This window comes from Drosophila tropicalis, unplaced genomic scaffold (genome assembly GCF_018151085.1).
Source record: "Drosophila tropicalis isolate 14030-0801.00 unplaced genomic scaffold, ASM1815108v1 contig_1187, whole genome shotgun sequence".
Classification (NCBI taxonomy): domain Eukaryota; kingdom Metazoa; phylum Arthropoda; class Insecta; order Diptera; family Drosophilidae; genus Drosophila; species Drosophila tropicalis.
In genome coordinates, this window is record NW_027172559.1 from 1,972,219 (window position 1) to 1,986,470 (window position 14,252).

The 14,252-nt window shown below is 36.4% G+C and overlaps 1 protein-coding gene across 1 annotated transcript; it reads right to left on the reverse strand.

Annotated features, from left to right (window-relative positions):
• Positions 1 to 11,071: 11,071 nt before the first annotated feature.
• Hsp60B (Heat shock protein 60B) lies at positions 11,072 to 13,214 on the reverse strand. The gene has a single exon (XM_068288380.1). The coding sequence runs from the start codon at positions 13,098 to 13,100 to the stop codon at positions 11,205 to 11,207; it is 1,896 nt and encodes a 631-aa protein (XP_068144481.1). The 5' UTR covers positions 13,101 to 13,214; the 3' UTR covers positions 11,072 to 11,204.
• Between the last annotated feature and the right edge of the window lie 1,038 nt (positions 13,215 to 14,252).

The window sequence follows — 14,252 nt, forward strand, 5'->3', positions numbered from 1 at the left end:
AAAAAGGAGATAAGTTAGGCGTATAAACGTGTTTAACTAGAAGCAAAAGGGCAGAGTAATGATCTGACATTTCTAGAGCAAGAATGATAAATTAGATAAGTGAGACATTTTAGAACAAATTGATCATAAATTTCATATAGTTGTTTCACTTGCATAGTTCATTGACCAATTAAACAATTTGACTCTGAACATCTGTCAGGCAAAGAAATTTTAATCTCATTTGCGTTCTTAATCTAGTTGAATGGGTACTAAAGGCGTACGAAATCTAAGAATCCGCTTCAATAAGGTCAGAAAATATCATTTGTTTGAAAATAATAATATACATTTATATATATAAGGACCAAAAGTTAAAATTGACTTAATGATAAAATCTGTCACGATCTCTTTAATCTGCAAACATTCATAAGTATAAAGAACATTTACTTCTAGCCAAGGACACTTGGCCAGAAGATTACTAAATGTATATTATTTAGACTTAATTATTAAATTGATTATTTTTTGTCTAACTACATAAAATTGGTGATATTTAAAATAATAATTTTCTGTTTGAATGAATATTTTTCAGTCAATTTAACTGTATATCAGTTTTCGATTGGATATAATTCTTTGAAATTGACCATAAATGGTATGGTTTGCTTTTATCTCAGTTTATAAGTGTATCAATTTTAACTTGATCTGAAATTCACATCAGATTCAATCATCACCTATTCAATCTATGTATCATCTGTGTAATTGTCCTGCGGATGTCATTCCTTGATAACTACTTCATTAAACCATCAACGGCTGCTTACTTGATTGCAGCATCTTACCTTTAAGTGTCTTCCTGCATCATCACAGAGAGAAAAGTGAAGAGGGAGAAGGGAGAAGGGTGAGAGAGAGATGACAATAAATAAAGTGTTAATGGCAATTGCATACAAATAGTTTGGTGTTGCCATTATATTGCCATATTATCCCATTGTCGCACAACCTTAACAAGAAGCAAACAATGCAACGCCACTGCGCAGTCGTCGCCATCGACGGCGGCGGCGGCGGCTCGAGTCGCTGCACTGCAGCCAATTTCACGCTTCATTTACAGACGAAATGCAAACAAAAGAGTCGACCAGTGACCATTTGGCGGGTTCAATGTACAGCAGGTCGTTTCGGTTTCCAGAGACAGAGAGGAATGGGGGAAGTATGCACTATCTATGGGTTTCTCGTCCCCATGTGGCCGTGTCAATCAGCTCGTCGCGCAAGGTGTGCTGCTTGCTGCTCTGTTTTGGGAGTACTGAATGCCGAATGCCTAGCCTATAGTTGGTTTTATTTTGTTTTTGTTATTTTGTGTCCATATGCCAGAGCGGCCAGAGAATCGAAGAAGAGTTCGTTTTAGAGTCGCGCATGCGCGCACGTCCTAATGTAATTATTATCTCAACAATTGAATTTCCGGTCTCGACTCGGACTCGGCCTTAGACTCAGAGTCGGACAGTGTCTCTTGGGTCCCTGGGTCCTCTCTGTCTCTCTCTGTCTCTCTCTCTCTCTCTCTCTGTTTCTCTGTCTCTCACACAACTCCAGCACATGGGACAGATGTCGCGCAAAACGTTACAAATGTGCACTTAATTGCGCAATTAAATAATTTTATTTCTGCTGCGTTTTTTTTTTTTCGTTTTGGCCTGAATGGGGGAGAAGGGGCACAGACCGATAGCAAACAAATTGCAGCCAAGTGGTCAAGTCTGTTTGGACTAACTGAATATAGCTGTGTGTGTGTGTGTGCGAGTAGACGACGTGGCTTTATCTCCTTGCCAAGGCGTCTTATTCATTATGGCCATTACGCGATTTTGATATTCCCTCTGCCAGGTGATCGGATAGAGACACTTTGGCATTTCTGCTACAGACTTTTCATTTGAACCTACATAGATAGATATAAGTATTTGCCTTTTTTCTCAATGGCAGAATTGAGAAAATGATTACACTTTAATTCTGCTTTGATGCCTTGGCCTTATTTCTATTTAAATCAATTAAGTAAAAGAAATCAATTTCTTGGAAAATCTGTGCAAAATAATGTAACACTAACTATCTTTTAAGATAGGTTTGGCACAACTTTCTGATCAGATGAATTCCTTTTCTTTCTCAACAATTTGGAAAAGGATATTTGGAGAATAGCCACGAAATGATTTTGCTTTCTTCTAAAAGGACTTCAGATCGCAGATCTTTGATTTTAAGTTCAACCTAAATTTGGTAAGTATTTAGTAACTTATTAGCATTTAATACTAGATATTCATAACATACAATACAATTTAATTATTAATCTCTATTTTGTTAGAACACATTCAATCGTAAAACAATTCACAACTACTAAAACTTTAAGTCTTATTTAAAGTGAAGAATTAGCGTTGGATAAACATTGCTCATTTTGCATACGTTAAAAATGTTCACTTGTGTTTATTTTTTTATCGAAGTAACCCAACTCACTGATCAGTTGTTCAGTTGTTCATTGATCAGTTGTTCAGTCGCTCAGCAGAAAAGTTCAGAGTTTTATTTCGTTATCTATGAATGTACATACATTATACAGTAGAATATAGACAAAAAAGAACATGCGAACTCAATTTTATTCACTCATACCAATAGACTCTCTTGGTTTAAAGGCGTTTATTGGTAAAAAAAAGTGAACATATTGAAAAATAAAAATCAAAGAAAAAAATTAATTGAAAGAATTATAATAATGATAGACTAGCAGTCATATTAACCGGAAATTGTGGACAGAATCGCTTAAAGACCGAATGTCCTGCCTTGGCAGCAAAGATGCTTAGGTGAGTTAGAGTCTGTCTGTGGATCTACACACATATGTAAATATATCCTAACAGATATGTACATATACATACATACATACATAAGTACATACGAACTTAATTAAAAAACTAAACTTTATTTTCAAGCCAACAATACCAAACTAATTGAAAGATACTTAAGGATACTTAATTTACTCTAGAGAAAAAAGAATGGAAGAAATAATAATTTAGATAGTTTTATATTAAATTTTCTAGAAACCTAAATAAATATTTTAATTTCGCACAAGATATTTAAGTCCATGGTTCAACTAACCCTGTCATAAGTATAAACAATCGATTACAAATATTCTATTTATAGACTTTGTGAATAACCAAAAATAATTTCACATTCATCCATATAAATTTCTAAAGTTACAATTATTTGATATGGATAATTGACTCCTACGTCAATTGGTTGTCAAGTGTTTATTTCCTACCACGTATTATTTTAGTGTGTACCATGTGAAAGTCACCTCCAATTATGCAAGTCTACGATGCGTTGGCATAATCTCAGTATTTCGACATAGTTTTCCCAACCCAAACATAATCTATCCCTCCCTAGATGGTAAACAAAATGAACGAATAAAAATACGACCCCCAGCGGAAAAAAAAAGAAAGAAAAAGAAACACAACTGTAAACGATACCAAATTATATTTAATTACGTGCGATTAGTTAGGGTTACTGAAGTCGGAATCGAGCGATGAAATTTTTGCGATAAGGCAATGCCACCTAGACCCCGCCTGTCATTTGGGTCGTAAACAGTACAACCAAATATTCCAAGCTCACATTAATTCAATTACAAATGGCTGCGACAAAACGGGACAGTGGGCGTGTGACATAATCACCGAGCAATGTACTACTATCTACCTAGAGATGGCAGCACGATCGTGACTCTGATCCTGAAGTTAAATATCATAGAAAGCTGTACATAAACACGGCTAAAGAGAGTGGCTCATAGTTTGTTTCTGTGGAAAATACTAATAATTTTCCTTCAATAGAATATATTTTCATAAACAAATATCAGATTTTACATTCAAGTTTAAACACATCAACAGACCGTAAAATCCGATTTAATTCATTATAATATATGAAATGTGAGGATGAATATATTATGAACTAGATATAGCTTATGACTTATTTGAATTTAGGCCTGTCCTAGTTTTCGACTCCGAATAATATTATCTGTTCTCTCTTTCGATTTTGACAAAATTTCTCGGTTTCAAATTGTTTGTCTTTCAAGTCAGTGAAATAAAAAGTAAATGCAAAGTTTCTCAATAAGTCTTATTATTTTTCGATCCATTGAGAACATAATTAGCCATAAATAGGATTAGTGGAACTATCCAATCAAAATATAATTGACATTTTCTCGTTTACGAAAGTTTCACCTATAAACGAAAGTTGAATCAAATTAGTTTCAAAATCATTCACAAATAGCTTGTCAACCCTGTGAACTGATAAAGTAGACAAAGCAAAAATGTTTCAAACTTCGAAAATAAAACCCATTGACATTCGACTCGAAATACAAAACAATAAGTTCAAAAACGTTCCGGAATTGCTGTTGAAGTTCTTTTGAAAACATCTCTGAAATGAACACAGACCGGCTAATTTATATATACAATTAATTATAAATTATAATTATAAATTTGATCACAATTCAAATATTATCTAGTTTTATATTCCAGCTCTATAAAAACCGAATAAATTTTTCGGAATTGACATTGGATATGGTTTTCTGTTTTCATTTCCAAATTAGTTTATTCGTCCTAGTCGATTACAAGTTGTTAGGTTTTTAGCATCCAACAAAACATATTTAAATTCAATTTTTTAATTCGAAAACATAATTGAAAAACAAACTCTTATAGTACTTTTGATACCGATTCGGAAACAAAAACAGGCCTGATATGTAGTTTCTTTTTTTGTTAGTGACTCAAAGTCCATCTCTAGATTAAATAGTCGAGGGCTGATTTTCTACAACTGGAATTCCAAAAACTATTTCCTTAAGTTCCTATTTTTTTTTTTTTTGTTTCTCATATTTTTTTTGTGCTTTGGTAATTTGATACGACGATTTGTCTTGCTTTCATTACGGGGGCGACAGTGCATTTTCACCCAATTTTCGTGTATAAAAGTAAATTGACTTAAGCGGAAGCGCGTTATTAACTGGTTTATGCAACCCAAAATCGGTAGGCAGATTACCAACGAACGATAAGCAACCTTTGCTTGGCTGACCCTGGGCCAATAGCCAGTCAACAATTAAAACGAAAGCGCGGTAATTTCATTTGTACGTAAATTTAATTCAAGCAAATATGATGACGAGAAAAACTCCATGGAACTCTGTCTCTCTCTCTCTCTCCCTCTCGTTATTTAATGGAAATGGAGAATGAAAAATATTTTGGTAATTAGTGCGTGTACTGAGTAGAGTTTTAATTGTCATTACCCCCTCCCACTCTCATGTTTCTCTCACTCCTTCTTGGGCTTTCGTTTTTATTTTCGATTTTGAACATTTTGTTTTTATGTAATTGGAGTTTAATGCGCATCAATTAAAATTATTAAAATTTATCTTTTCAAACTTAAAAAAATATTTCCAATGAATTAAATATAATTTGCATTGTTTTGTTTCGAAATTGTCGTACAATTGTCATACCATATAGCAGATCGGATAATATCTTTAATTGCTTTGACAGGAGACAAAGTAGAAAGTTCAAAATCCAAAATAATACTAATTTATTTTGTTTTTTAAATGCTTTCAATAATTATAATAAGTAGTTGATCTATGTATGTATGTGTCTGTCTCTGCTTCTTACTAAATGCATTAGCAGATGTCTAAAATCGAAAAGTTACAGCTGCTTAGTCCCATCTTTGTCTTATCCCTTTCGTATTGGTCTTGGGATTCCCCGGTCTTGGTATTAGTAAGGGGTTTGTTTTTTTCTTCTTCTTTGTTTCTTATAATTGATTAATTAGAGGTCGGTGCGTTTTGTGAGCCGTGTGTATCGGTTGTGAGGGTTATCGTTAGAACATTAATTGGTCGGCGGCATCTGTGTTCATCCCGAATATCCTTGGCGGTAGAATTTGTTTGTTCTTTTTACTTTTCACCTCTCACAAATTACTTTTATTGACTTGTAAATGCTGTTGACGTTGGTGGTTCCTCTTAGTTAGTAAAGGGGACCTAAGTATGCCACGCCCACGCAACAGAAACTCGTTAAAATTTACGATTGTTTGTTTTCCGCAATGTTTGATGGTTCGACGGTTTGCATATTTAATTTATTGATTTCACGCCGCCATATTGCAAAAAACAAAAAGCAAAAAATACTTTTTCCTTTTCATTTATTCCGCTTCATTCATCAGACCCTCTTTCTTCCCATCACTCACTATCATTATGATTCCCTCTCGCTCTCTTTGTATAGGGTATTCCCTTTTGTTGGCGTCGATTGCATTATTAAGCATTAATTGCTTTTTGTAATTAGTTGCAACTTTTACAAGTGAAGGACTTTAGCATTAAGAAGCATAAAGATTGATAACGAGCTAATGAATGTAAATTTCATACGTGGCCGTCCACTTTTGCGAGTCAGAGTTGGAGTCAGCCAGGCCAGTTAGTCCATCAGTCAGTCAGTCAGTCAGTTAGCCACTGAAAGATGGTTTGAAGTCCATGGGATATCTCGGAGAGGAGGTGCCTAACTGCCATTTATGAGTTGCAAAAGCTTTTCAGAGTTTGCAAATTAAATTTCGTGCTAAAATTGCCTTCCGTTTTTAGCAAAGAAGTCTCCCTTGGTGGTCTCATGGTCTTAACAATACAGTAAGCACTCTATAAGTTGGTTTTGGAAACAACAAAATGTATGGCAATAGATCATGTACAAAATGGATGTAATGATGGAACTTGAAGTGTTAACTGACATTTGAAGTACCAAGTCAATAGAATAACTACTCTCTTAAAGTGTAACTACTAACGATAAGTGCCGGATTCAATCGATCGCTTCTCGTCATTCGATCCATTCCCACATATATAGCGAAGTATTTCAATAAATTTCAATATCATAAAGCTCTATTTTAGTCTATTTTTGGAGTTCTCAAAAAAAGTTTATCCAAATTTTCGAAACAAATTTTCCAGCATTAAGTTTTTGACCAATTTTCGACAAAGTTTTTGCTGTGGTTTTTTAAACGGAGCGAATTCTTTCAAATTTCCAAGTAGTTAAGGTCATTTTACAATATGCTAAATTGCGATTTAATTGACATAAATTTTTCTAAATTCGGTTTTCCAAGATAAAGTTTGAAAAAAAAAGCCAGGATGACAAAAAAATTTATGTTTAAAATTCTACAAAAAAAAATAAAAATTTATTTTGAATCATTTTTTGACCGACTTTCATTTACGTTTGGAATTTGATCTTTTAATTTGCATTATTACCTTGAAAACTTTCGGATTTTTGGGATTATAATTGGTCCAGGCTCCGCTTTGATCTAACATTAAAGCTGCAGATACAAGAAGTAGTGGAATAATAGAAAATTGAAAGATTTTAAAGAATCCAAAAAAGATGCAATTTATTTCATTTAAAGGACACTGTACTAAATGACTGATAAGAATGATTTAGGACGAATGGAAGAGAGTCAACGGAAAAGTTTCACAAATTGAAGATGTATTTGACAGTTTATCCCATGGCAATCCCTACTGTAAGTACCTGCTTAACAATGGGACAGGCTGCTGGAGGAGTAACCCAATGCAATTATGTAAAGACTACTTGGCAATATACTTGTATAATATGGGTAATTAAATAAATGGGTTGCAGGTCCCCGTCAAAGAGACGTTTTTTTTTTTTCGCTGGTCAAGGTGACGTTGACAAATGAGTTCATCAACAGCAGTAGCAGATCTCTTCTGTGTCCCAGCAGCACCTAAGACAAAGGAGGATGAATTAATTTTTTGGTTTTTCGCTTTGTTGCATCAATTTTTGTATTTTTATTAATTTTTTTCGTTTTTTTTTTTTTTTTTTTTTTTTTGGTTTTTATAAGTGAAAAGCGATTTATTTTTCGCCATTTGGGCCTTGTTGCGGTCGTTTAATAAACAATTTAATAGCGCGCATAAATTTGTTGTAGCCATCATACTTATAATAAACCCATTTGTCTTCGACAAAGGTGAGGTGAGAAGCGGTGAAGGGGAAAGCGGCGAGAAGTAGCCAGAAGGGGGTAGAGAGTGAGGGTTATTAAATTATGCGGCTCAAGCGTAAAAATAAACCGTAACAAATGAAAATGTAGGACGCACCTACAGACATCTTAACGAGCCCTAATGAAAGATCCATAGACTCGTCTCTCTCTCTCGCTCTCTTACTTTCTCTTAGAAGTCGGCATCGTCTTCAATTAATCAGAAATATTCGAATAAATCAAGTGCCATAAAGCGGGGGGTTTGACACAGCGTGAGATATACACAAAGATGAATATTTAATTAGGAAGAAATTAAAAATGCAAATAAAGTGGAACTACCATGGCGACGATTCCTATGTATATTCGTTCTTCTTTCTTTCAGTTATGTTTCTTTTTTTCCTCATTTTTATTATTAATTGATAGAGTCTATAATTAGTGGTCTATAACAAAGGAAAACCAATGCAATACAATTTCCCCCATGTGGCTTTTTCTATTAGCTAATTGGAGATCGAGGCCTTTAGACATTGATTGCGATCTCTGTTGGAATTGCTGTGTGGAATGGTAGAAAAGAAAGAATACCTAGCCAAGACGCGTGCTCTCAAAGTTTTTCGTTTTCTTATCTGATTTGCCAACAACAACAACAACAAGAGGCACATGGCCAAGAAGACTTCTTTTTACATGTTACCAATAGCAATCTTAGCGATTCATATCTTGTTGAAGCAACAAGTTTTCGGTTACAAGACATTTTACACTTCCTTCAAATGAAGCCGCTGCTGCTGCTGCACAGTGCTTCGAAACAATTTGATTCTCACATATCAAACTATCATCTATATTCTACATATACATACTTATCTACAAATAGATTTTCGATTGTGATCGAGGCCAATTTATGGGGCAAAAGAAAAAAAACATAACAAATCGAATATCAAATGAGGTCACCATAAGTTAAACTGGTCATTTATTTATTTATTTCTAGCGTGAAATGACAAAACAAATTGAATTTAATTGAATATGATTGACGTGCGTTTTGTACTGATATCTCTTTCGAATGGGCTAAAAGATAATCTCAATTGGTATACAGCAACAGTCCCCTCCAGTTTACTCCACCTACCCGAACCACCATTTGGGCCTGCTTAGGCAACTATCTACGTATTTATGGGGGTAAACCTTAATCAAAGTCATGTTCTTATCACATTTGTATACAACATTCTTATGCTTTTTAATTAACCCTAACTGGGAACGAAAAGAACAGAAGACTATAGTGAGAGACAGAGAGGGAGATCGATAATTTCATTAGTTTGCAATTTTCTGATGTGATTATTTGTCAGACCAAATGGCATCTCAATGTTGACTTTATAGAGAATACAATTTAACAGGAAAGCAAAGTTGCTGACTTCCTGAGAAGTTAGCCAGCCAGTCGGACAGATAGCCAAGTCAAGTCCAAAACCCCGCCAACAACTTAATTAAGGCTATCTTGATAGAGAACGGCGAGGATCGATCGAAGGCATCAAGCAATTTGTATTCAGGTATCACACAGCAACAAGTCATTTCACACTTTGATCACGCTGCAGCTGCAGCTGTATGGACAGGACCTGTGCCAATGGTACACCATGCCAACGCATCATTTTGGGTCTTGGCCATAAAAGGATGCCCAACAACCATGGCAACAAGCCCATGCCAAAACCAAAACCAAACCGCGAACCCAAACCCAAACCCAGAAGCCCAAACCCAACATTGGAATGCGTTGTCTTGCATATATTAAGAAACACGAAGTTGCAATTGGAATTGCTATGGCCAGTCACAGACATTGACTTGCACCCGCGTTACCGCCACCGCCAAGGCGACCAAAAAAAACTAAAGTCACTCGAAAGGCCTTCCACCTTCCATCAGTAATTAACTTGTTTCAATAATTACGCATGCGTATTTGCACATGTTCGTTCCGTGGCCATTTCGCCATTCGACCGCCTTGTTACATCCAACTTGCAACAAGATTTTTGCATTGCGTGTGCAGCCTCGTTTCCAAACCAACAACTTTTATCCAGTTTAGGGTATAACCACTAAGGGCCTCTATTGGAGACAGTACGTTTGAAAAAGGTCAAAAAGGACTCGGCTTAAGTGCATAAGATCAAACTAAAACCCACTTAAACTGTAACCCAAAATTACTTAAATTTAGCTCAAGGACTTATTGCTTTAGCTTTCATTTCCCTTCACATAGACAGACAATTTTTAAAGGTATATAAAATCTTGTAAGATTATTAAATATTAAATGTGTTTTTGATTGTAATTAGTTGATTGTATAGTTAAAAGCTTTAACAACTTCTTTTGTCGAATGCTTTATTATTATTTATTTACTCTAAACTAATCATTAGATTGAAAGTTAAATTTATAAATGGTATTTTTTAATTCCCTTTGATTATTCTTAGTATCATTATTAATGATTGTCGACATAAATTCGAGATGTTTAAAAAGTCATATCCTTTACTACCAACTACAAAAAGTTGTAGGTAATATATGACTAAAAAGAATAAGTTATTCCAGTGGCAAATCTACATGTAGTTTTTTGAAAGTGCAATCTATAATTGTAGGGGAAGAAATCGATCTAGATTCTATAATATGGGTATTTAAGAAGTTTGAGAGAAAGAATGTTTTTGGGGAAAATATTTCCATCATTTCCTTCCTCAATTTTGTCGATCGTTAAGTAAAATCTTTAAGAAATTAACTAGAGAGTTTTTGTATTCCATTTGTATAACTACAGATCTGTAAGACCAAATTATATATATATAGACTACCCCATTGCTGATTCCGTCCATGAGGTGCCATAATTAGGTGCTTTAGAGAAATTCAACTTAAAAGTATTCTTGAAATCTATATATATCTGTAACCCTTTCGTATTTCTAAATTCTTATAGCGTATTTAAACGTCGTCCATGACAGGAAAACTATTTCGCAAAATGGAATTTCTTTTTTTTTTTCATTTTCAGTAGAAATTTATGCAGCAAGCAAAGCTTATTAAGAATTCGTTTGTGGTGCCTTCCTCTGGCCGTACGAGGTGGCAGCAGCACTTAATTATTGATAGCATTACAAGAGTTAGGTTCACTAGGTCACCGATTGTATGTGTCAGTCGATGGTTGAGTTTGAGATCTCCATTATCTTTTACCATTTACAATTTTTCATTTATTATACATTTATAGGGCGGTTATCTGAGAGTCAAAAAATGTTCAATAATTTTGTCACACAAAGCATAAAATTATTTATAATTAATTACTGCGCAGACGATACTTAAAATCGGCTGCCGTCTATATCACTGACAGTGACATCTTCCATGCCGGGTATATTTTGGACAACTTCGTTTAGGTCCTTGGCACTGGCGCCGCCACCATAAGCACCACCTCCCATGCCACCCATCATATCGCCATAACCACCAAGTCCATCCATGCCTCCCATGCCACCCAGAGCTGCCAGCGCTTCCATGTCATCCATGCCAGCCATTTCATCCATGTCACCGCCAGCTCCTGCCAATTTGGCTAGAAGATCTGTGTTTCGAGCATCGGTGATGACCACCTCAGTGGTGCTTAGAAGGGAGGCCACTCCAGCCGCATCCGTAAGGGCAGTACGCATCACTTTAGTCGGATCAATGATGCCTTTGTCGAAGAACATTCCATACTCATTCCGCAGGGCATCGTAGCCATAGTCATCTTTGCCATTCATTACCTTGGCTACAACACTGGCAGCATCGACGCCTGCATTACGGGCTATGGTCATGCAAGGCATACGCAGAGCATTGCGAACAATATTAATGCCCTGCTGCAAGTCCTGACTTCCTGGCTGGAGACTCTCCAATTGTGGAATGCAGCGCAGAAAAGCAGTGCCACCTCCGGGAACGATTCCCTCTTCAATGGCCGCTCTAGTGGAATTGAGGGCATCAATTACACGATCCTTTTTCTCACTTACCTCCACCTCGCTATGGCCTCCGATGTGTAGGACAGCCACACCCTTGGTCAGGGCAGAGAGACGTTCACGTAGACGAGCTCTGTGCTCGGCTTTTGTACGTTTATCATGAATCTCATCTTGAATCTGTTGAATACGTTTCTCCAGCATATTGGGCTTTGGTTGTCCCTGCAATAGCATAGTGCTATCCTTGCTTATGATAGCCTCGCCCACCTGACCCAGGTCCTCTATTTTGGCTTCCTCAATTTTGGCATAGTCCAAGTCATCCCCAAAGACAGTGGCTCCAGTGGCTGCGGCTATATCGAAAATTAGCTGCTTGCGATAATCTCCATAGCTGGGAGCCTTCACAGCGCAAACCTGCAGACCTAGTTTAAGTCTGTTCAATACCAAGGCATTCAAAGCTTCACCACTAATGTCATCGGCAACGATCACCAATGGACGACGTTCGCGTAGCGCATACTCGAGACCCTTGACAATTTTGGAGATCGAAGTAATCTTCAGCGATAACAAAACGTACGCATTGGCAAACTCGACTTTTGATCCCTTCGGGCTATTGACAAAGAACGGTGATATATAGCCATTATCGAAACATAAGCCCTGAGTGATACGCAATTCGTCCTTGAGGCGTTTTCCTTCCTTAACTGTAATCGTGCCCTTGCGACCCACACGTTCCGTTGCGTCAGCAATTAACCGGCCAATCTCAGTGTCACCATTCGCCGATATGGTGGCCACTTGTTGAATCTCCTCACGTGTCTGCACGGGCTGGGACATCTCGATGAGCGACTGCTTTACATTATCCACAGCTAACATGACACCGCGCCTAATTTCTACAGGATTAGCGCCACGTGAAATGTAACTGAAACCCTCTTTGGCTATGGAACGAGCTAGCACAGTGGCTGTTGTGGTGCCATCTCCAGCCGACTGATTCGTATTCTCTGCCACATCTTGCACCAGCTTGGCACCCAAGTTCATGTGCTGATCCTTCAGAGAAATGGACCTAGCCACAGTATGTCCATCTTTGGTTATCTTCGGCGAAGTCCAAGGGCGTTCCACAATAACATTACGACCCTTCGGTCCCATAGTGACGGCCACAGCATCAGCGAGAATATCTACTCCACGTATCATCATAGCCCTCACCTCGGGTCCAAAGCGCACCTCCTTTGAATAGGCTCGGCAAAAATTACGACCCGTGCAAACTGCAGCATTGCGAGCAAAGACTCGAAACATTTTCTAAATATTTAAAAACAATATTTTAAAAAGAAAATTTCCGGCAGTAAAAATGTTGTTCTTGCTTTGGTTCAAAACTAGAGAATGAGAGAATTTCGTTAGTTTCCCCAACAAACTATTCTACCAAGTGACATAGGCACAAGCACATAATTCTAGGCTTACTCTTTATATATGTAGATATTTTTATTTTGATATACAACTAATCAGTTAGAATTATATAAATTGTACTTCCGAATCATATTCATGAAAAGAAGTTTACAAGATCACTTGATGGGAAAATTAATTCATCAATATTCACTGTGACTTTAAACTTAGTTTAGTCGAAGAACCTAAAAATATAAAAAAGTACAAAATTTAGATCGTGAATTGGCTTCAAATTTCATTTTAAGGCTTAAGAGCTTAGAATTGAACAGCAACTGTACACATCCATAGGCGGATCAGAGTTATAAAAAGCGGAAACAGTGCCCTTCAAAGTATGCAATAGTCTGGAATAAGTATTCGTTGTGCTCAGCAAAATTATAACTGATTGTTTAATTCTGATCTTGGGCTGTGTATTGCAGACTTTAGGGGGCATAGTTTCCTCACTTTAGAACCAAATGCGGATCTAGGACTGTGGAAGGAGGATCAAGAGACTTTGAAGCATTCAGAGAACTTTTGGAGTGTATTGAGCTTAAATTACTATCTTCGGAGCAAACAATGTTGATAGAGTCTTTTTAAATTGCAAGGCATGCGAAATGTTATATGTAAATTTGTTGAAAACATTGAATATCGTATTGCATATTGCATACTTTAGAGGGCAAATTTCCCCGATTTCACAGTCCTAGATCCGCCTATGTTAGATAACTGTATGAAATTTTTAACTACAAGCATATGTACACACCTACACATAGATAGGAGATAAAAATAATTGTGCAGAATTATAGTTTTGAAATGAGATGGAGATATAAATTTTCCATCTCATCTGACTTTTCTTCTCTCAAAATAATCCATGCAAGTTGTATGTATGTATTTGCAATGAAAAGAAAAACAACAACAACGAAAATTCGGTTTGATTTACGCATTTTTCCAATTAATTTCATTTCCGTTTGATGATTGAAACTACTTCGAAACCGAAACATATGTTTCAATCTTCAAAAGGTAGCGAAAACATTG

Excerpts from the sequence above, each read along its gene's own strand:
- Hsp60B (XM_068288380.1), bottom strand. The coding sequence starts at position 13,100 with ATGTTTCGAGTCTTTGCTCGCAATGCTGCAGTTTGCACGGGTCGTAAT.